At 40.3% G+C, this 24,574-nt stretch overlaps 1 protein-coding gene across 2 annotated transcripts in view; it reads left to right on the forward strand.

Moving 5' to 3' along the window:
- LOC126273006 (uncharacterized) overlaps positions 1–24,574 on the forward strand; it is a 100,000-nt gene that overhangs the window by 27,449 nt on the left and 47,977 nt on the right. For both annotated transcript variants that reach the window (XM_049976371.1, XM_049976370.1), the window contains exons 4-5: positions 3,546–3,795; positions 14,322–14,432. In XM_049976371.1, coding sequence (XP_049832328.1) covers positions 3,546–3,795; positions 14,322–14,432 — 361 coding nt within the window. The remainder of the gene's footprint in view (positions 1–3,545; positions 3,796–14,321; positions 14,433–24,574) is intronic.

Here is a 24,574-nt window from a genome sequence, read left to right on the forward strand (position 1 = left end):
GCAGTAAAATAACCAATAACGGACGGAGCAAGGAAGACATCAAAAGCAGACTCACTATGGCAAAAAAGGCATTTCTGGCCAAGAGAAGTCTACTAATATCAAATACCGGCCTTAATTTGAGGAAGAAATTTCTGAGGATGTACGTCTGGAGCACAGCATTGTATGATAGAAAAATATGGACTGTGAGAAAACCGGAACAGAACAGAATCGAAGCATTTGAGATGTGGTACTATAGACGAATGTTGAAAATTAGGTGGACTGATAAGGTAAGGAATGAGGAGGTTCTACGCAGAATCGGAGAGGAAAGGAATATGTGGAAAACACTGATAAGGAGAAGGGACAGGATGATAGGACATTTGCTAAGACATGAGGGAATGACTTCCATGGTACTAGAGGGAGCTGTAGAGGGCAAAAACTGTAGAGCAAGACAGAGATTGGAATACGTCAAGCAAATAATTGAGGCCGTAGGTTGCGAGTGCTACTCTGAGATGAAGAGGTTAGCACAGGAAAGGAATTCGTGGCGGGCCGCATCAAACCAGTCAGTAGACTGATGAAAAGAAAAAAAAAAAAACCTACTCGCTGCGTATCGAAATATTCACAGTCTTACAATATTGTAATATTGGTACCACTATACCCGTGCATAGGTTGTATCGAGTATACCATTCGTTCCCAGACCTATGTTTATTAGGAGTATTTGCTTCTTCCATCCGTTCGCCTGCACTTATAAAATTCAGATAATTTGTGTTTTTACAATTACTTAATAATTATTACTCTCAATATTGTCGCTTTTATCATTTTATTATTATAATTATTTCTATATTGTTATCAGTTGAAACATAGAACAATTTCTTAACAAAGTTTTGGAGATGCGCTCTTTTAGTGGGCGCGGAAAAACAAATCGACCAAACGTGTAGACAAGAAGACAGTATTAGACGAAGGAATCTGAGTATTTGACTAGGAGTCACAGTTACATACTGCTGCCATCAAGTCCTGTTCATTCTAACCTGGTGTTGCACACACGCTGTCCTTCATGGCACTCTAAAGAAAAACAATCCAGCGGTGTCAAGTCTGGCGCACGTGCTGGCCACCGCGTTGGTACACCGCATCAGGTCCATCTCTCAGCAACTTTCCTGTCTTGGTGATCTCGGACAGCACGTGTCGTGAATCACAATAGAGCATCGATTAGCACTCTAACAACACTTTATTTCATGGTTACAGAACATGCAATACAACATGTCAAAGATACGCTTTCCTAAGAGTAAACAAACAGTCTCTCACTTACCCGAAGTACATCACTCTGTGACAGCATGTGCCAAATGTCGAGTTGGGAGCAAACGTTCTGTCCTACTCTTAGCAGCATATCCTCGTGGAGTGCAGGCAATGCTTACTGCAAAAACACAAGGTCCGTATGAGCACTCAGCCTTGGAGGTAGCAGCAAGGGGCCAATGAGCGAGTAATTCACAATTCCCGCCCTCATGTATACAGCGAATCTCTCTTGGTGACCATGGGCGTACTTTGAACGAGGATTTTGTAGTGTGCAAACGTGGCTGTTGTGTGCAATGAAAATGCCTCCACCGTTAAAGGAAGCCTTGTCCGTACACAAGGCACGTTCAGGAAAATGCGGCTGTCATGCTACTCGCTGCAGGAGCCAGTCAGTAAATTCCAGACGCCTAGGGAAGTCGTCCGGTCTGATAACTTGTATCTTTTGACGCCGGAAATGATGTAGACCTATCTCTTAAACGACATTCCAGTCGTGACGTTTGTCACGCCAGCTTATGAGCGATTCGTCTGGTACTCGTCGTTCGCTCTTGATCTATGCTGTGTAAACTAAGTTCGTCAAACGTAACTGTTCGAAAAGTTCGTCTCCTGCTTGTATCATGCTCATTATGCAGCAAAGATCCTGTGCCTTCTATATGCCTGTTAATTGACTGAAAAGTCAGGCAGCCTGCAATGCGGATAACGTTTCTGGTTAATCCTACGAGACGTTTTTAGATTGATAGGATGAGCGCCATCGGCGAAATGCGTGTTACTTAGCTCATCTACGTGAAACGATATACCACTTTGCCGTTTCACGACAGACACACTCGTTGGTATCTATTCTGGTGGTCGGACGATTGTACTTACTGAATACGATGAAAGGAGTAAATTAGGTGTTTACAAAATTCCGTGTGAATGCGGCAAATCATATATAGGGCAAACAACACCAATTGTGCAGGAACGCATTGTGGAACACCAACGGCATACTCGCCTTCTCCAACCCACCAAGTCCGCAATCGCCGAACATTGTATTTCCACAGACCATTCCATGAATTACAACGACACGAAAATTTTGGCCCGTACATCAAAGTTTTGGAGCTCGATTATCAATGAATCTGTAGAAATAAGATTGTCTGATGACGAGACTCTCATCAATCGAGATAGCGGTTATCAGCTAAACTCTGCTTTGAATCCTGTTATAGAGAAACTTCGTAGTCGAAGTAGTTATCTGCATAAAGAGGAAAATCGACCTGATATCGATACGCCAAGCTTTCACCGTGGAGGGCGCGAGGCGCAGCGCACGGAGCCGTTATGAACGCGCAGGCTAAGCAGCGGATGCGCAATGTCACCTCAGTATAGCTTTAAATAGCGGAGCTCAGCGCGTACTCGCCAGTACTGCTACAGTGGCACTCACCTGAAGATGGCTAGAAACTCTGCTCCGAAATATCGTGGCAGGACGTTACTGATATCCGGCAGTTCTCCCGTGTTTTTATGGAACAATCAGTACGCCGGGAAAGCTTTAAACATCACATTGCCATGCTTGTTCGTGATGCATGGCGTGTTTTGTAGCCTGCTAAAGAAAATGAGGAACAACTCTTGGTGAGAGTTACAGCGGAAGCAGCATACATGATTAACGTTGCTAAAGCTTTGTAGGTATTTTATCCCAGGCACTTCACGCCAGTTGTAAGAAGAAACTCGGCAGAATTTTGCAGAAGTAAATGCCTCAATTTCGTCTGTGAAAAAAAATGTATATAAAGGAGCCATCAAGAGCGAAATTATTTACGGATATTATGCAAGATACTCGTTTCCACCTAGAGCCAATCCTCATGAGATGGGGAACATGGATTGAAGCAGCTCTATATCACAGTGATCACGTACAAGATATGAAAAAGCAGCTCGACGCGATGACAAAAATGAAGCAGCAAGTAGCCCTGCTGGAGTTAGCATCTGCAATGAGAAGAGTCTCCAGAGTAAATTAGTGTCTATTAAGACTATTTAGTAAACTTTCAGCCGCAGTCACATGTTTTGAATATTAAACACTAATATTTGGGACTGACTGTGATTTTTATAGTAGTTTTATACGACATTTAACAAGAGTGTCCCTCAGAAATTTGTGAAGCTGTCGTTGACTGTTGGTCGCACAGAGAACTCAGGTGAAGTGTCTGTGTAACTACGACTAAAGACACCAAAGTTGTTTTTCTGAGTTATGTTTCTAAGTTAAGTACACCTGCATTATTCTGAGATTTTGTGGACAAACACTTTCTGTTGTCCCTGTACTGTGCCGACAGGAAGGTGGTGTTGATGCCTCGCCTCACCAAGGAGCTGTACCGTGTGCACGTCTACTCACACATCGACCCAGACCCTCAGTGGGTCCTGTGGATAGATTACGCAAAAGTCGCCTCCATATGCTTCGATATGATGTTATTTGATGACTACTCGCTCGGAGACGTTCTCATCATTGACTTGAAGAACGTGACTATCGCACACCTGCTCCGCACCGATATCAATGTCATACGAGCTATGGAATTCGCCCATAAGGTAGGTTTCTTCAAGACATGATACCACAAGTCACAAATATTACCCTTCTTATAACTCGTAGTAATTAAGTAGGCTTTTATCAGTGCATGTAGTTGACACATTAAAAGACGAGACAAGAAGCGTTGACGTTTAGGATTCTATCGCAGGTGCTAAAATTTCCAGAGCTCGAAATAATATCTGGCGATATAAGTTGCAGTCTGAAAACGAAGTTTATTTCGACGATAACCTTGCGTAAAACATTATTGGCTTCCTTGTTGTGGCAGATCTGAATAAGAACTCGAGCTTTTGACAGTTACAATAATATATCAACGTTGCTTCTGGTGAACTCTGCAGTTGAACAACCTAGTAAAGTGCAAGTGGTAGAGTGTAGTGGTTGCATGCCAGGGACAATGCCATCATCATCTTGAATGGCAAGGTGCCATCAAGATGGCGGGGATGGGACACAGTTGTGCTAGCGGGAAATTCGAAAACAGTTCCATCAAAATAACCCAGGTCAAAAACTCGAAAACATCCAAGATATCGGAATTAGTAGCTATGTTCGAAACGATCGAAATGATCTGAAATCTGTGATATGTTCAAGAACAGATAATGATATTTACAATACTGAAGTATTACCGTGTCCAAAAAAACGGGAGATTAATCGAAGGTTTGCATAAACTGGCGTTATTTTCAATAATGTATCAGAACTACATGAAGATATTGACAATACTGCTGTGATGATCTAACCTATGGGTTAGCAGCACAACTGAATGACCATTGTTTGATCTCTGTACTGTACTTAGTGCGAAGCACAATGCGCCTTCACCTCAAGTATTCCCACATTCAAGTTGCCTACACAAGACAAATACTGACAATGCCATAGTATTTCCCTATCAAAATATACTTAAGATTAACCTAAATAGCGTAAAATGTTGTCATGTAAAAAAAAAGAAAAAGAAAAAGAAAATCCAGCGCAACAGTATTTTGAAATTCTGAACACAACCATCTTGATGACGTCGTGCATTCAAGGTCACAGACGATGTCATTGCCACTGGCATGTAACGAACCTAGCACTTTTCCAGGTCGTTCAGGTCTGTAACTCGTGGTCTAGTCGTGCCGGCACGGTAGCTCAGCGTGTTCGGTCAGAGGTCAGAGGCTTAGTTGCCCTCTGTAATAAAAAAACTGAGTCAATCGATCAACAACGAACTTAAACGAATGTCTTACGACGTCCGCCCCGAGCAGACGCAACGAACAAAATCGAACAAAATAAGATTTAAAAAAAAGTGGTTAGCATTGCTGCCTCTGGATCACACGGTTCCAGGTTCTATTCCTGGTAGGGTGGGGATTTTCTTCGCACGGTCTTGGGTGTCTGTGTTGTCCTCATCATTTCATCGTCATTCGTGAAAGTGGGAGACTGGACTGTGTAAGGATTGGGAATTTGCAGGGGCATTGATGACTGTGCAGTTGAGCGCCCCACAAATCAAACATTAAGGTTATTAAGGAGCAAAATTAGCCACAGTTAACATTGCTATACAATTTTTACCTCCTCAGCTTCGTCAGGAACAATTTATTTCGCTAAAATATGGACCCACCAAAAACGTAATTTGCTGAAGACGTTAATTTGGCAGTCGGAAATTTGTGGTAAGTTCCTATGGGACCAAACTGCTGAGGTCATCGGTCCTAGGCTTACACATTACTTAAGTTAACTTAAGCTAACTTATGCTAAGGACAACACACACCCATGCTCAAGGGAGGACTCGAACCTCCGACGGGGGGAAGCAGCTCGAACCATGGCAAGGCGCCCCGGACGGCACGGCTATCCCGCGCGGCTGGCAGAGGGAAGATGCAGCTCAGTTGAAGGCGCTTTAATTCCTAAGTAGCTGCGGAACGATAAACACTGCAGTTAACGACCTGTCGTGTGACTACTCAACATGATCGCTGCCACATCTCTTTCTGACTATCGACACGGCAGTACTCTTCCAGCGAAGCAACCCCAACACACTCCACAACCAGTTTATTTACTTTGTATCAAAAAATAACAACTATTGTACCACGATATCCTATTCAATAAATGTTACAGCTGGCCCTAGACAGACAAAATGTGACTATCATAATCTTTTCCGATACTTCCAAATTCTACGACTTACTTACTGTCATAAAGCTTACTGTCAGAACAGTAAAATGTATCTGCTCGTACCTGGTCGTTCCAACAACTATGCGTAATAGCTGAGACTACAAACTCACAATGGCAACAGATACTATGTCGGTAACAGCTCTTCAGGTCAGGTCGTGGCTCTGCCACCAATGTCGTCTCTCTCCTCTCTCGTCCCTCTTCCACGCCACTTTGGATCATAAAAGTGTGTGTGAAATCTTATGGGACTTAACTGCTAAGGTCATCAGTCCGTAAGCTTACACACTACTTAACCTAAATTATCCTCAGGACAAACGCACACACCTATGCCCGACGTAGAACTCGAACCTCCGCCAGGACCACACTTTGGATCAAACTGGCGGTCAACACCCTAGGTGGTGTAATAAGTTTGTTGTTCCATATAAAAACAGCGTGAGATTCAAACTTTGTTTGGAATTACCCACTTATGATAAGTGAAAGTTCAATTTGGACTAATCAGATTTCTTGACATATGCTAACATTTTGGACAGTCCCCTTACAATATTTCACCACCAGATAGTTCCCCCGCAACAAGTCCGAAAGTTGGCAATATTTTTAAATGTCTTATCTCCTTATTTTTTCGGTATTTTCCCCAATTTCTCCACCTTTAGAGTACTGCTTTCGTAGTAATATTTGTAGTAGAAGACGTGTACTCATTCAATGAGACTGATCTACATAAACACATAATCATGGAGTCACACATCCATACACAAAAAAACGGGCACGTTCAAATATACATGCAAAAAAATAAATAGCAGCTCCACACGCAGTACACACACACACACAAACGTACGATTCCAGACACATCCCATCATGTATTTATGCACAATAAGGAGTTACACAAGCATCCACCAGATCACTGACATGTAAGAAGTATTTGACATATCTTACATGATTTGAGCTGTTGCACTGATGCTCAAACTACCACTTTTACAGCCGCTTGTAAATTGTAAAAGACCTAAAAAATACAGTGACAAAGAGTAAGACAGTTGTGCTCTTTTAAAGTACTCAGTCATCAGGCCACAAGCGGTCTATCGGGACCATCCGACCGCCGTGTCATCCTCAGATGTGGATGCGGATAGTAGGGGTGTGTGGTCAGCACACCGCTCTCCCGGTCGTCTTTGACCGGAGCCGCTACTATTCGATCGAGTAGCTCCTCAGTTGGTATCACGAAGCTGAGTGCACCCCGAAAAATGGCAACAGCACATGGCGGCCCAGATGGTCATCCATCCAAGTGTCGGCCACGCGCGGCAGTGCGTAACTTCGGTGATCTGACGGGAACCAGTGTATCCACTGCGGCAAGGTCGTTGCCCCTATGCTCTTTTAGGAGGCAGCAAAAAATCACGCTAAAGCCACATTATAGTAATGATGAATCATCATGCTAAATGAGCTCTAAACTAGATACGGAGCAGACTGACGTATGCCTCTATATTGATTAGCCTTCTTTTTCTTCTGCCATTATCCCGTATCGGCAGAGGGTCGGCACAGTCAGTTTTGTTACGGCATAGTCAAGCGCCAGCATCGCTCGTCGGGACCGATAGAGCGAAGAGGGCAGTGAGGAAGGTGTCAGCCAGTAGCAGATTGCGCTCTGTGTGACGAGAGTACGGCAGCAGCGGCCTCTAGGCTGAAGAAAACGTAAGTGCTCCCGCCCGACTGGCCAGGCAACGGCCTTGCCGCAGTGGATACGCCGCTTCCCGTGAGATCACCGAAGTTAAGGCCTGTCGGGCGTGGCCGGCACTTGGATGGGTGACCATCCAGCCGCCATGCGCTGTTGGCATTTTTCGGGGTGCACTCAGCTTTGTGATGCCAATTGAGGAGCTACTCGACCGAATAGTGGCGGGTCCGCTCAAAGAGAACCATCATAACGACCGGGAGAGCGGTGTGCTGACCTCACGCCACTCCTATCCGCATTCTCAACTGAGGATGACACGGCGGTCGGATGGTCCCGATGGGCCACTTGTGCCCTGAAGACGGAGTGCCGCCTTTCCTCGTCTAGTACTACAGAAGCGTCAAGACCAGTGACCTGGAAAGAAGCAGCTACTGTATTACCTAACTTGTATTGGAATCGTTATACTGAAGGGCATTGATTAAACTGCATGTCGCCCACTGCTTGCGACACGTCTATGTATTTCTCAGAGTTAAGTATTTAAGTATTGTCATTGATCTATTTCGTAATGGAACTCTTTCATATGGGTGGTATTCACTGTTGTCGCAGGAGAAAAATGCGAACCAGCGGAAAAATGCTGCCATCTAACGATCCGAGAAGCAGGTTTCCTAGACACCCCATCTTTGACAACTAGGCAGGATACATCCAGTTTAAGGGGTGGCCAAATGCCTGTCACCACCCTACTACCCCCAGGGAAGAATATATGATTCAGACAGTTGGGGTGGTTTTGAGACACATAACAACTGCCAATTCTCATCTCCACTGTATAACGCGCATATGATCTGGAGCAATTCATACAGCTCTTTCTATCACTCATTAAAATGACTTTGCGATATGCAGCCACTGAAACATAGTTACTGCATAGTAAAACAGCAGTTATTTGATTCTTAGTGGGAAGTGTGCTATTCTGGTACTTTGCCAAAACTACAGCAACTTGGTTGGAACTCTCGCCCAGGAGCTTGCTTCGAATAGGGAGACCTAACGCAACATATGAAATAGGTAACGTAATTTTCATTCTCGATTGCTTTTTAATAAATTTTTTTTACTTACACATCTTAACATGTTTCTGCTCATACCAATACCAAAAGCACATAAAAAATCTGTATGTCTATGGTATGGCCATACATGTGAATTAGGCGTGATAAGGTGTAGCTAGACTTCATGTGATGCTTACAGCAGTTAACGTAATTTGCAGTTATGATTGCTTCTTAGTTGTTCTCTTAATTATACATCTTAACGTGTTTCGGCTTAAGCTAGTATGAGATCATTGGTACCTCAATACGGACGCACTTTAGCGTGCTAGTTGTTTTTCTCTGGATCTAAGAATCTTCCCATAAACAAATCACGTAATTTACCATTTGCTGTTTTACAAATGGTCGTAACTGCACCGCGAAGTCTGTAAGTATAGACTTTCCAGTCTGCTTTCATGCATCCACACTTCAATACCTGATCCGCTGCCCAGTGGAAAATAAACATCAATGATTTGCTTGAGCAACGCAAAGTTGGAGGCACTTAAGAACCTAAAAACGTACTATTTGTAATAGCTGTATTATTAATCTGCAAATGAAGTAAATATTGACCATCGGAAAATTGTTCCAATCGGAGCACGAAAAACAGGAATACGCTCCTGACTCAAAAGTCGGGTATCAGCTGTCTCTTTCCAAGTTCCTTTAAAATTTTTTTCAAAATTTTGGCATGTAAACATATTCGCTCTTTTTTTAACATGCAGCTCACCTATCACTCCCACTCTCAAACACTCACACCCACTAGTCCATTGCTGTCAAAGAACTACCACAGTTCATTATTTCAACAATATACACGAATACACTACATTAAACTATTTCCACGGTATATTATTTAACAACAAATACTCTCATGCTAGTACGTTCTAAAATTCCACAGACAAACGATCACATCCCTCCCACCCAATCTTGCCAACTCATTACCTGTTTGTGTCTGTCATTGTCTTACAGCCATAAACTGCATCATCCTGTTGTACTGCTACTGCTGTATGCTCTCACTCTCAGTGTCCCTCTCTCGCTCTCTCTTACTGCTACTATCTTCTTCATTCCTTCTCACTGCTGTTGTCTCTTCCTTACTGTCCCTGTCTCTCTCTCTCCCTCATTGTCACTGTCACAGACTCTGTCTCTCATTATCGCTGGCTCTCACCCACTCCCAGTTTCCCTTTCTCTTCTTTCTCTTTATCCCCTCCCCCTCTCTCTCTCCCTGGCACTGTTTCCTTCACTCATTTCCTGACACTGTTCTGTCACTGTCAACTATGTTCAACTGTCACTATGTCCCTCTCTTTACCTCACACAGCCATTGTGTCCTTCGTTCTTCTATACCACAGCGACTGTATACTATCACCCAGTATTTATCATTTTTCCGTCTCTTTGCCACCGCCACTGGATTCTTCTCTTACAGCATAAAAAGTGCGAATATGCTCATATGCCAGAATAGTTGGGAAAAATTTCGATGGTGCTGAGGAAGGTAGAATGAGGCAACTGGTACTCCACATTCCAGACAATCTTTTGAACAGGAGCATATTCGCTTTTTTGTGCTCCGTTAGGAGCATTTTTCAGCTGGTTCACATTTTTCCCCTGCCGCAGCAGTGTATGCTACTCATATGAAAACAACTTTATGGATCATTAAAATGTTGATAGTTTACTGATGCGTAGTGGAAATAACGCAAAACTAATTTTAATTCTCAGACTGGAATTTACATGTACAGACATTTTTCATGTGCTTCAGTACTATAACAGGGGCTCCCAGAACCCTTCTGATAACGGGGTCACTTAACAACATATTCTCTGTGTTGCGTCACTTTATAAAGTACGTTTTCGCTTCACAAAGATTTTACGTGTGCAAGTAGAATAACTTTGAACCTCTGTATCTCGGAAATGGATAAAGAGAGCAAGAAAAATTTCAAGGTTGCTTGAGATCGAGATCTTAGAACCATATCGTGAAAATTACATCCTTTACAGTGCATAGCCATCTTGGAATCTGCGGATCGGTTTCGGTAATCATAAATCAAGTTTTTGGGCTGATTCTCGAAAATGGATGAAGAGTTTTGTGAACAGAAAGATGGCACTTCAAGATAAATACCTAAAGACAGAGAATATTAAGTTAAAATCTGAGCTATCACTGCGCTTATTTATTATTTAGATATCGCCTCACACCGGGATTTACGTGCGTATTTTACGTGAGCATGTATGGTAATTTTTAACCTCTATTTACCCGAAACGGATAAAGATGTCAGTAAAATTTTCAAGTTTGTTCGAGATCGGAGTCTTAAGGATACATATTAAAAATATCAGCCATTTGCTGTGTATATATAGCCCCACTACTACTATTGTAATTTAGTATCCTTTTACCTAATTAACAGGAAACCCTGTCTCTATGTTGCCACGTATAACCCTCTTACTAAATTGAGTTTAGTTTCCAAATAAAGTACACTATGGGAGGATAGTCCTGTTCATAGGGAACTCTAACCAATGGAGTTTTTACAGGATTTGACCGTATGTTATGTCTATTCGATAAGAAAATCAGACTATTCAATGTTTTTCCTAAGATCTTACCCAGCGGTTAGAAAGAAACGCAGTATGAATAATATTATATTGAATCTAGGACAATTCAGTTTCAAGTTCATTTAGTGGTTTAAAATAAGTACTAACGATCGTCAGCCTATCCAGGCAATGAAACAGTGAAGTATTGGGGAAAAGCAGAAGAATGAATTTTGCCTGCTTTCTTGCTACTGTTCAAGTTGCGTCTTCCAATAAATATTACTCCACTTAAACAATGTTGGACTAGAAGTTTCCAAAAGAGAAAAAGCCTAGTAGATAAATTCAAAGGAAGCTAAAAAAATTTGGCCAGGGAGGGACCTTTAGAAAATCACTTTCCATAGTCAACAAACACAAATACTAAAATATTAAGACACTAAAGCACGCACTTTTTATACTGAACTTTTCACTTCAAGGAAAACTCTTTCTTACTGGAATTTACTTTCAAAAGCTATTACTCTTTAAACTAATTCTGGATATTCATTTAATAGATGTTAGAAATTTTGCTTCACTCTGACTGAATTTTACGTAAGCAAACTTCTGCTATAATACTTTGCATTAGTTAAGAGAACTTTCTCATTATTTACACCAAAACAATTTCAATGGTGTCTCTTTATATTAAATTGTCACTTCGTAAATCTGTAAAACAGAACACTCAGATTTTTCAAACACCAGAAAGTAACCCTACATAGGTGCATGTTTAGGATGAAAGAACAGAGTGAATCAGTTTCTTTAAAGTTCAAGAGCGATTATTAAGACACAGTTTAAATTAATGTACAAAAGTAAAGTACAAATAAATCTTATCTGGTGGCTGTCGATTTGGGTGTGGCGAACAATTATAGCGGCTACACTCCCATAGTACAGCCCGCAAGTATCTTGCTGTATGGGCTCAATTTCTCTTCTTCGCGTCGTTCAGTTTTACATACAGTAGCCCAAGAGCTCGCAGCTATGCCGTAATCCGTTTCCAGTCTTCATCCGAGGCATTTTTGTGGAAATTTGCCGGTAAATATTCTCCTGCTCCACAAAGATGTTGCCTCAATCACTGCTGGCTACAGACTGTATAGACTGTATAACTTACTTCCCGCGCTTGCGCTAGGTAGCTCGCCAATTCACCCTTACCATCTTTTCCACTTCAAACAAAACCACACTGGCTCTTACGTAACACCTATTTCTTACTTTGTTCCTAAGCATGTCCATTTCCTACAATTGTCGAATTTACATCAACACGAACAGTTTATACACACAAGTATTTTAAAGACAAAATATCATCAGAAAATTAATAAACGTAATAAACAATTTACATAGTATTTTACATATATTATTCACATAGAATGCAAAGAACGCCGACCTCCAGTACAGCACACTTTATTTTACATATACAGAAAATATAGTATGAATATGAGAAAATTTTAAAGCAAAATATTACAAAAATTTAGATGAACCATAAACAAATAGAGTTATACTTCGTCAACTTACAATCCACTTCTCGATTTTAGTGCAAAAAAATGGTGACAAAAAACCAATTTTGTGGTATTTTCTCAGCAACCGCCGGTGAACTAACGATGCTCCATAAGCCTCTTATGGTCCACTGTAGACTACATCAAATGCAAAAAGAACCAGCCATTTGCCCCACTTACCTAAACAGAAAGAACTGAGTAATATCCGTAATATGACCCTGTATGTTAAGAATATGACCCTGTAGTGTAGGTTAGTGATACCTCTAGGTATACAAATGGTCCGTAGACCAAGGGCTATCGATAACTGTTGACCCTAACTTTTTATTATCAATGGAATAAGAAGTATGGCCCCAGAAAGAATCCAGTTTGTACGCACTTTCAGCAAATACTCCCATCATTCCTTCCCAAAGGATAAATATAAGAATTTCTTAATCTACGAATACACTCTGAATATACGCGGCACCATAGAGACAGGTTTGCAAATTGCAAGTAGCCAGAAGATGTCATTACTCCACACACAGCTAAAATATAGAAGCTTTGATCACTCAAAGTTAACCTCAGTGATGATATGTAGTAAAGGATCCGACAGGAAAGCTCACAGAAATTGTAGCACGAAATGAATGCCTGCGTAATATATATATATATATCCGACATTCACCGTTTTGATCATTTTTCACCAACCTGCGTACATGTACCTATTCCCACAGTATGGAGAAGTTGGTGGCTTGGTAAATCCTTGTACGTGACAGTGGATACTTGACATCGGTAAAGGGTTGTAACATGTTTTACTGTGCAAATGAGACAGTTCACTACATTGCTCATGATTACTCTTCCTCTCACATTATCAAGGAACAGACTCACTTTTCGATCTGTAAAAGGCAAGTAATGGACAGTTTCTTTAAATAACAATGTTTTTCCGTGTTTATGAGGACATAATTTTCCATACTCTTCATAATTATTTTGTTTTGCAACCAGCTACAGCTGTAATATCCCAAGCACATTTCAATTTCCTACGTCTTATTGTTATGTGGACGTTCTTACTTTACAACTTTCATGTTCATCTCAATATTTTCATGTTATTATTACTATTTTTTTATTTGGCCTTTGAGTGCGTACTAAATTTAGCCATCGGCAACACATAGTGACAATGTACACATAATTGAATAAACAAATACAGAAATACATATTTACAACAATAAAAAACATAACTGTTACAGTTTTGTACATAATGTTTTAAAAATTGAATTGAATTGAATTGGAAAATAATTAAAAGTCCTATTATTATTACTTTATAGTTATTTATCAGCCTCATTTAATTCTAATATCCTTGCTTATCATACTACCAGTGGAATTACAGTAGCTATTTCGGCACTGTTTACACATACAACTTGTTTGAATATTATTACACATTATTCACATAGCATTTATATATCGTCATAATCACCTACAATAGTACTAAGTTACAAAAAATTCTATGAAATAATATTGTAAAAGATCCAGAGGTTCTCCTATCACTGAAAAGTCTGTAGGTTACAATAGCTGAAAAAGTTCATTTATACTTCCATTACTGAAATTTTTACTGTTCGAATTTCATTTATCCCTTGTAGGTTAATATCTTTTTAATGTGACTAAACATGCAGATAACTGCAGTAATCAACACAATTGGCTAATGTGACTATTTGGCTGTTTTCTAGACTGCTTTCTGCCGGGGACTGAAAGGAATCCATTTGTTGAACGCTGATAAAGTGACTGATTTCGCAATGAAAATCGTGAAGTTAGGGCTTTCCGAGAAGTTGCAGCAGAGGGTAAGGAAAAAACTCGTTACTCTATATCGTATTTTGTTATACACTGCTCTTACGCCTGTAAAATTGGGAATGGCATATAATTAGCAATATCTGTGAAGTATAGAAAGCAATTCAGATCAAGATTGACTACATTAAATGAGAAAGCAATGGTCAACTCTCCCCAGAAACATATGATCTAAAAGAAGAACGGAGAAATCCGTTATTTTGTGGCGAAATATGGGATCGTGTCGGCTTATCCAGCCATATGTACCCTGCTTATTCTCATCCTGCTTGTCTCAACATACTTATCCAGTTGTCTCTATTGTAAGTCTGTCGTTTATGCAGCGCAACAATTATTGAACTATATGAGAAAAACGTAAATTAGTTACTAACTACGGCGTGCACACACTTTATTGAACATGTAAACGTCACTAAAGATATTCGGATTTAGGTTAGCACATGTTTGTTATGCCTGCCATCGTTGACGATGATATGGCGCAGACGAAAAGCGAAGTTCCGCATCATCTGCTGAAGTGTCGAAACGTCGATAACCTCCTGAATGGCTGTTTTCAATTCAGCAATGATTTTGGTGTTATTGTTGTACACCTTGTCTTTAATATAGCCCCACAAAAAGCAGTTCAGAAGTTATTACGATTTTACTTCACACAGTTCAATAACTGTCAACCTGTAGCTACACAGTGTAAGATTCACAAACACACAATTGCTAAATTACTTATATTAATGGCAGAGAGTTACAATTTTATCCAAGTCACTTGAAAGTTTTTTAATGATTGAAAAATTCAGATGATGTAAAAGGGGTCAAGGGAAGGAAGGAGAAGAAAAAGAATAGAAATGAACATTAAGCTGCACCTGATGCTCATGCATCCGGTTAAAATGTTTGGCAATAATGGATGTTAAGTCTTTTCTAAAGAAAATGCTTGTAGACTGATGTTTTCGTAAAAGTATTGCATAAAACTGCCTTGTGCAAACCAGCAGCGCTTCAACTCATTTGCGCATTCTGTAAAAGGTAATCGCATGTCTAAGGCAAGGAGATCAGTTGGAGCTGTTACAGAGACAGAAGACAGTCTCGACAGCCAACCTGTGTCGAGGTGCCATTTACCAATATTCACGTAAAGGCTAAGCCGAAGTGGTTAAAGGCACGTTATTTTGATGCCCGTTTCCTGTTACAACAATTTTTAAATTACAGGTTCAGTATTCACAGCTCACATCAAAGCACATCATGAGGTTCAGTATGCATCATTCTTAACATTAGCGCCACGACTCCGACCCCCTTTACACGCTGCACTGACTGCTGTCGTAGGAAGTGAGGTTTCACGGTGTTCTGTGCACAAAACAAATCATAATGATTGTAGGCATATAACATGAGAAACTTCGTGAATGTGACCCATCTCTCGTCACAGGTGGAGCGTTCCAAGTGCACACAACTTGTCAGCTGGAATACATATATTCCAATGGACGTGTACGAAGAGTTTCAGTAAATCAAGTGGGTAAACTTACAACTCGGCTGCAAGTAAGTGAGAATGCCACAAGCTTTTAGCTGAGTAGTCCAGGGGTGGTAGCAGTAGAAGAACAATGTCATTTGTAGCGAAGTTCAAACTGTCATGAAGACCTAGCAATTTAAATTGACTGCCACGCAACTAAAAATTGTCGAGTGATATTGTGTAATAAGATGCCAACTGGAAACATTTCTGTTAAGTACAGCTGTGACGAGTCACTAGTAATAGGGTTTCAAAGTATCGTTAATGAATGACATTAATTTAAAGAGAGGGAGAGAAAAGGCGAGTGAGGGAGTATTAAAATGAGTAAATTACATCTGAATATAATAGCAGTAAATCTTTAAATCAGGTAACTGCATTATGTAAGATGCATATCTGTCTCTCACAATCACAGCTCATTATTTAGTAGTTTTACTTCATTTAGTGTGTGACTTACAGAATTATAGTTTACAAGTATATACATTAAACTCATGTTAGGGAACATAATATACCAAGGGTGGCCATGAATTTCCATTTATGTGCAGTGATGCAAACTGTAGTGGTGCAGCGATTCCGATGCTCCACCGTGGCATTGGTCGTCACAGGTCATTCCACACTCACGTGATAGTCGTTTGGTCACTGTATTGCCAGTTCTGAAACTGTTGATGGAGCCCCACAGTTTTCTTTGTGGTTTGCTTCCGACCTGTAGGTGGCCAGACCCCTTTCACCTGTCTGCTACGGATCAATGTTACAAAAAGTGTAGAGACTATTACCGAATCCCATTAAAAACAGAAGTCATGTCATTTCGCATAACCAACAACATAGCAAACAACGAACTGAATGTAACTTTCTCTAACAAAAAAATTCGGTATAATCGACACCCCGGATATTTGAATATGACTCTCGACAGGTCCTTCACATTTAGAAAACACTTATAACTAGAAGGACAAAAGCTAAAATCAAGAATTAATATATTAAGGGAACTGGCTGGTGCTAGACGGAGATCTAATGCAAACACCGTGAGAACTACACCACCAACACTAGTGTATCCTGTCGCCGAGTACTGTTACACTGTTTGAAGTAGAGGTAGCCATATCAGTAAAACGTATATCCACCTAAACGACGCAAAAACGATCGTCATCAGTACTCACCAATATTGCCACACCTAATCTCCGACTACAACAAGCAAAAATACATGAGTGGGCGAAAGTCTAAAGATAGAAAGAGTTACCAGTTAATGGAACATTGGACAATTTACGGCATGCCCGACTAAAATCTAGAGTAACAATCTGGTTAAGTTATAGGAAACTCGTCCCAGAAAGCTATGATCTAAGAGGACCGAGAAATCAATTATTTACTGGTGAGATATGGAATCATGTCAGCTCATGCAGTTAAATGTGGCCCACTTTCTGTCATGCCACTTGTGTAAACACACTTGTACAGCTCCTTGTATTGGATGTATGTCGTTTATGGTTCTATAATGTAATGTGTCACTCAAACTCACTCTCACACACACACACACACACACACACACATACACACACATACACAGAGTGAGAGACAGAGAGATAAAGAGAGGGAGAGGCCGAGAGAGAGAGAGAGAGGGAGATGATTAATTAGTTGCAATAAAGGTGGAATGTTATAATTTTATTCAGATCACTAAAGGCTTTTTAATCACTGAAACCATATTACGAGGGTTGCCCAGCAAGTAGGCACCGCATTTTTTCTTCAACAATTTGTATTGAACATAGTGAGAATTACACACACGAAAGAACATTGCTACACCCCTATTTTTCCACGTAATCCCGTACTATGCGCTTCCTCCAGCGTGAAACTAGGGCGTGCGTGCCCTGTCTGTACAAATCCTTGTCCCGGTGGCGAAGCCAGTGATCCTTTGTGTGAACTTCCTTTGCGGAGTGACAGATGCGGCGCCAAATGCAGAGTCATGATGATTTCTGCGAATGTTAATTTTCGGTAACTGCGATTCTTAATGGCGATTTGTCGTTGTTAATAATCGCAGTTAACGAATTCACAACTTCTGTCCCTCAGCAATTTCTGCGACTTACGCGATTTCTTTGACTTCTGCGATTTCTGAGCTTTACGCGATTTCTGCGATTTATAACCGTAGATGGTACACTGTCATTAGGCGCAAGTGAGAGGTGAGCTGTGTCAATGCAACCGAGAAATATTTTCTCGCTGTATAGGCGATTATTTATGATGGCCGAATGTAACGTTCCAGTACTCCAGCTGACGAAAAGTTACCTGAAATGGTGTTGTTAATATTTCCAACGATTCTTCCTCAGTTGTTACATGATATACAAAAGATACGCTTGCCCACAGACAAAATTTCGTCTCAACAAAACAGTCAGTATTAAGTATATTTTACTTGTAGTCTTCCTTTGGCTTTAGTCTTATTTTAATGGAACAAGTGGGCAAATGTTGATAGTGTGATGTTGAGAATTATAACACAAATACAACGTAGTACCAGGAGAGTCCATGTTTAGAATACGGATTCTATCTGCGTTGTTACGTTCAAAAGCATCTGAACCACATTGTCAATCACTCGATATAGCAATAATTAAAAATATGAGTGACAGCAGAATTGGGAAAGTTGCCACAGAGTCTTTACACCGTCTACGTCAGAAGTAAGGTTAGTTTCTAAGTTTGTGGATGAAGGTAGGAGCATCGTTTATGCAAAGTGTGAAACTCCTCCCCCCCCCCCCTCCCCCTCCAATGCCTTCATTAGCAATATTTTTAGCAGTTGTATAATGAGAATTATGCTGCTTGTAATTAGTAACAGTATAAAAGTTTATTAATCCTCGTGATTTATCAGACGCAGTTCCAATTTCGGTTACCGACTGCCCTATGTACCCATCTACATCTAGAAGAGATGACCGTTAAGATCAAAAACGATACTCGAAGAATTCGCAGCGTAAACAGGCCATAATTGAGCAAAATAGCCATAACTGTGCAAAATGAGTATTGGTGCAGTGTGTCATGAAGTCATTATGTGATTTGAAAGGGATTATAAATTAATATGAGCTATACTGTGAGTGAATTATGAAAATTCCAGTTTGACCTTTCATCTCATAGCCCAAAATTTTAAGCCGTGTATTTCGTCATAGAGACTGCGAGAGTGTGATACTAATCCGTCCACCCCTCCCACCGTGAATGTTGGTTGTGATGACAGACTGACCTGTAGCGTAGGCCAAGGTCTAGTTTACGCTGGATTGTTACGTATTCTATGGTTGACTACATGCAAATGAAAACCACGGAAAGCAGTCATATTAATGTTACAAATTGACGTAGGGAAGAGTACTAATGAAATATTTCAAAATATGGACAAAAGTTTAATTGCGTATCGTACTTTCGGAAAAAACATCAGTCTTGTGAATACAGTTGTTACACATTTGGTAAAAGTTACATAGTTATACCAGAATGCATTTTTTAGTAGTTTATTTACGAAATATGTGTGTAGTACGCATCAAAATACTCATCGGAGCCTTATCCATTATGTGCATTTGAAATCATATGCAGGTTTAGTTTTTATGATGAAGAGTGTGTTTCAATTTGTCACGAAAATTCCAGGCTACACTAAAGGTCTGTCTATTAGCACAATCTTTCTTCGGCCTTCACATTCCTCGGCTGCACCAATTGTCAAACGAGTATAACATTTTCCTCAGAGATAATTAGCTTCTTGGTTCGTTTCTTCGACCACAGGCATATAATACATCCATAACGTGAGACACAAGGTTCTTAGAATGAAGTACGGACGTAGCGTAATACATGGCATTCTGCATCTAATACTAATTGCGCTTTTTAGTTGCTACTTGCGACTTCTAGCTGCGACTTGTCACTGAAATCGCAGCTAGACAATAGCTTCACAGGGAGAACTGCGAAATTCAGCAACAAATGCCACACATAGTTGAACCTTAAAGGCTATTTGAGAGTCCTAGTTGTGACTGAAATCGCAGCTAGATTCTGTAAAGTTGTTTTTGTGATATCTGTGACTTCACAATCACTGTGATTTATAACAGATACGCGATTTCCTGCTCACCTCTAGTTGATGATCTCCCCGACCACTACAAACCGTGGAGCACCGAGGAACCAGCTTCTGACGACCTCACCCTCCTTGCTCGGCGATTAACTGTACTTCTGTCGACAGCATGTGCTCCATAGACTTTGCACAAGCGTTTGTGATTATTCCTCACACTTTTCTTCTCTGCAGCGAGAAATAAAATGACAGCACGTCGCCCGTAGCGTACATCACCTACAGGCGCCATTTTGAAACTGTCCTGCAGCTACGCTATCCGTCGGACGTCGCGGAAATTTGGTCCGCTCACTCAGGAGACTTCAAATTAAACGTACTTAACGTTTACATTCTTAGCATTGTTTTCGGCTGAGAAAAAAAAATGCGGTGCGTTACTTTCTGGGCAACCCTCGTATTTTGTAAAAAGCTGTTTATCCGGCTATGCAAATCATGTTCAAAAAATGTTCAAATGTGTGTGAAATGTTACGGGACTTAACTACTAAGGTCATCAGTCCCTAAGCTTACACACTACTTAACCTAAATTATCCTAAGGACAAACACACACACCAATGCCCGAGGGAGGACTCGAACCTCCGCCGGGACCAGCCGGCAGATCATGTAAAAGAGACCACGAGGAAGGAGTGGCAGAAGGATAGTAGGAATCAACATTCAGATAAGTGACATATGAGACCCCTACAACCGATCAGTATGTTTAGGAATAATGGATGTAAAGTCTTTTCGGGAATTCACAACACCGGCTCTTGTGAAACCTGCCCCATCCGTAAATAAAATCTTGTATGTGAACAGTGGATCTGCGACACACTTCTGCAACATCCATTGACAGAACCGCTGTCTACCCTGATGATGTGGTCTTAGGGCCTGAACGATCTGTAGATGCTATGAGTACAGCAACTGTTGTTGAAGTAACCCCCAGATAAGAGAGTGAGACACGTCTTCTGCAGGTCCCAAGGGTTTCTTCCACCGAACTTAGCACAGACTCCTCCATGTCAGGTGTGTGGACTCTGCGGAGCCTACCGCTGTCAATCTTCCGAGGTGCAAGGGTACCTGTGTCCCTCAGATGCTGGTAAAGCCTACCGAACATCTCATCAGAGGGCACTCTGCGCTGTGGTTATTTTTCGGCATAAAGGGCAAGGGCTTTCAGGCTATTTGCTAAACCACAGCAGAATATAGTATCCGCCATTTCACTTGTCGACTAGTAGGCTTCTATCGCTAAATAATGGTGCAAGAGAGAAAATGTGAACATACTACACCATTAGTACGTACAAACAGCGCAATAACAGTAACCACATAAGTTAATGCGCGTTTGGCAGAAGGTAAAAAGGAAAATACCATGATACGTACCGATTGTCAGTACTGTACAATAAGGCACACAAACACGATAAACACTAACGTAGCCTACAACACGACTCTAACCACACAATGATTGCAGGCCATCTAATGATAGGTAGAGACTGTGAGTAAGACATCATAATACCTTGCAATCACATTTGAAGGGGTGCCAATGCAACGACTTTGTTAACATCCGCAATCAAGAACCGCGCAGCCCTTCCTGTAAACCTGTATGACATAAATACGTGTTTACAGGAAGTATGCGTTTCCGGACCCATGCTTGTTGGACTAATTTTCTTGTTTTGTGAGTACTACCACCTCTCAAAGTATTCTACACTTTCGATACATTTTTGGAAGCCCTGTGTATATGTACTTTTTACTTTCATCAGTCTTCGCATCTATCATCACGACTTCTTCCACGCCAATCTCTTCAACTAATTTTAGCAGTTACACATATTAGTGTTGATAACTTTCTTCTTCCTGCATGAAGGATATGTGAGGATGAAGTTCTATTTCAGCTTCACTTTACTTCCAGAATTCCTTCACTGTTTCACTATATTTATTTTTCCTCTCTTCAGACGACATTCTGTCCGTTTTCCTTTACCCCATGCCTCGGAATCCTTCCAGTTTCAAAACTTTTTTCCTAACACTCTCTCTTTCCAAAACTTCTTCTGCCCTTATTTATTCCTTTCCTAGTTTTCCTAATCTCATGAATCTTGATGCTTGCTAATTTCTTTACCATAAGATATCCGAAGAACTCCTTGTTGAGCCTGTCGTCATCCTTTCTGGAAATATGTTCACAAATAGCAAACACCTCTTTCTTATGGTTTATGATATGTTTTTATGTTCATATAAATCTTATTGTTTCTTGTTAATTTCCCAAATGTTGCATTTCTCAGAGAACCTAATACTTTTAATATAATTCTTATTTCTAACAGTACTGATTTATTAAACTATTATTTAAAATTAGATACTCGCTAGCATACAGGCAATCTGGTTTCACTATTCTAGTAGTACTTTATTTTTTTAGACAAGCACTTTTTGTTTCAGGTATTCTTATGAATATTAAATGTTATTTCCACCTCTTATGTACCCTTTCCTCTAACGCAGATTTTTCTAAACCGTTGTCATGAGCAGCCTCCACGAAATATTGGATTTTTTTTTAACTTTTCTATTTGCCTAATATCTGTTTTTCAATATTCTGGAGCAATTTTTACATTTGAGACAATTTTTTTTTTCTACAACTCTTCTTGAGCTTGTCGTGTTGTCTGACTCTTCCAGACGATTGAACTGCACTGTTACATCTCTCACACTTTCAGAAAGTGTGGCAAAATGATCCGTAAATGCTATGCAGTTTATAGCAACACCTCTTCTCTTTCTCCATAGCATGATTGGCAATGTTTTGAATTCTTTTAGTTTTTTATGCGGAAATAACAGAATTTTCTCTATGTCACAGTTGAAAAGATCGTGATGTACTCGGAAAGAGACATAAGAATGTTATTACTCGTCACTTCACACAGAAAACTGTAATTAACATCATCAAAGTAAAAGACCACATTATAAAACAAGGGCCAAAAACCTGGTACACCTGCCTAACATCGAGTAGGGCCCCCCACAGAAGTGCTGCAGTACGACGTGCCATGGACTCGACTAACGTCTGAAGTCGTGCTGGAGGGAACTGACACCATGGTCCTGCAGGGCTGTCCATAAATCCGTAGGACTACCATATGACATTATGGAATGAAAGTAGCAAAGTATGCAAGCTTTTTCACTTTTATGTCGCCTATGTCTGCTAACACTGGAATTGCAAATACAGATTTGTTAAGGCGTTTATGCAGTTCTGTGGTGTGCTCCTCCCAACTGAATTTATGATCAAGTTGTAATCCCAGGAATTTATGACTGTCAACCTCTTCTACCTGTTCTTCTTCATACTTTATGCATATGCTGGGTGGAAACCTCTTACAGGTTCTGAATTGCATGTAGTGTTTCTTTTCAAAGTTTAATGTCAATGAGTGGCTTTAAACCATTTATTAATCTCCATGAAAATATCATTAGCAGATCTTTCTAGAACTACACTCGACATACTATTTATTGCAATACTTGTGTCATCTGCAAATAAAACGAACTCTACTTCTGGCAGTGTAACTGATGAGAGATCATTAATGTACACAAGAAAAAGCAATGGCCCTAAGATGGATCCTTGTGGGACACCACATGTAATTTCTTCCCATTCTGATGATGACTGATGACTTAATTCACTAGTCCCTTGCACTGACACCCTTTGTTTCCTGTTAGCGAGGTATGACTTGAACCATTTTGCAGCACTGCCCGTGACACCATAGATTCCAATTTATTTAAAAGGATGTTGTGGTTTACACAATCGAATGCCTTTGACAAATCACAGAAAATACCTGCTGCTTGTAACTTGTTATTTAATGAATTAAGTACATTTTCACTGTAGGTGTAAATAGCCTTTTCTATATCAGAACCCTTCAGAAATCCAAACTGTGTTCTTGATAATATGTTATTTGTGGTCAGATGGTTGAGAAGCTGCCTGTACATTACTTTTTATAAAGTTTTTGAGAATGCTGGCAAAAGTGAAATCGGTCTGTAGTTTGATGGCGTCTCTTTATCTTGAACAGAGGCTTAACATCTGCATATTTCAGCCAGTCAGGAAATGTCCCAGTTATAATTGACTGGTTACACAAGTAACTTAGAATTGTACTAAACTCAAAAGAACATGCCTTAATTAACTTTGCTGATATTTCATTGTAACCATTAGAATGCTTTGTTTATAAAGATTTTATTATGGAAGTTATTTCTTTTGGTGAAGTGAGTCACATATTCATGTACCTGAAGCTATTTGTAAAGGCTAGTCTCAGATATTCAAGGGCATTATTTACTGATCCTGACAATCCCATTCTATCAGTAACGGATATAAAGTACTTGTTAAATAGATTTGCCACACTATGCCCATCGGTTACTAATGTGTCATCTACCCTTAGTGCTATTTTCTCCTGTTCCTTTCTGGTTCTACCAGTCTCCTCTTTCACTATATCCCATATAGTTTTTATCTTGTTCCCTGACATTGCTATCTTCTTCTAGTAGTGTATTTGTTTAGATGTCTGAATTACTTTTTTTAAATATTTTACAGTATTCCTTGTATTTAGCTAAATCATCAGCATTGGAGCTATTCTTGGTCGACAGATACATTTTCCTTTTTGTCTTACAGGAAATCTTTATTCCTTGTGTGATCCATGGTTTTATTATAGACTTCTGTTTAATTT

Source organism: Schistocerca gregaria, chromosome 5 (assembly GCF_023897955.1).
Source record: "Schistocerca gregaria isolate iqSchGreg1 chromosome 5, iqSchGreg1.2, whole genome shotgun sequence".
NCBI classification, from domain to species: domain Eukaryota; kingdom Metazoa; phylum Arthropoda; class Insecta; order Orthoptera; family Acrididae; genus Schistocerca; species Schistocerca gregaria.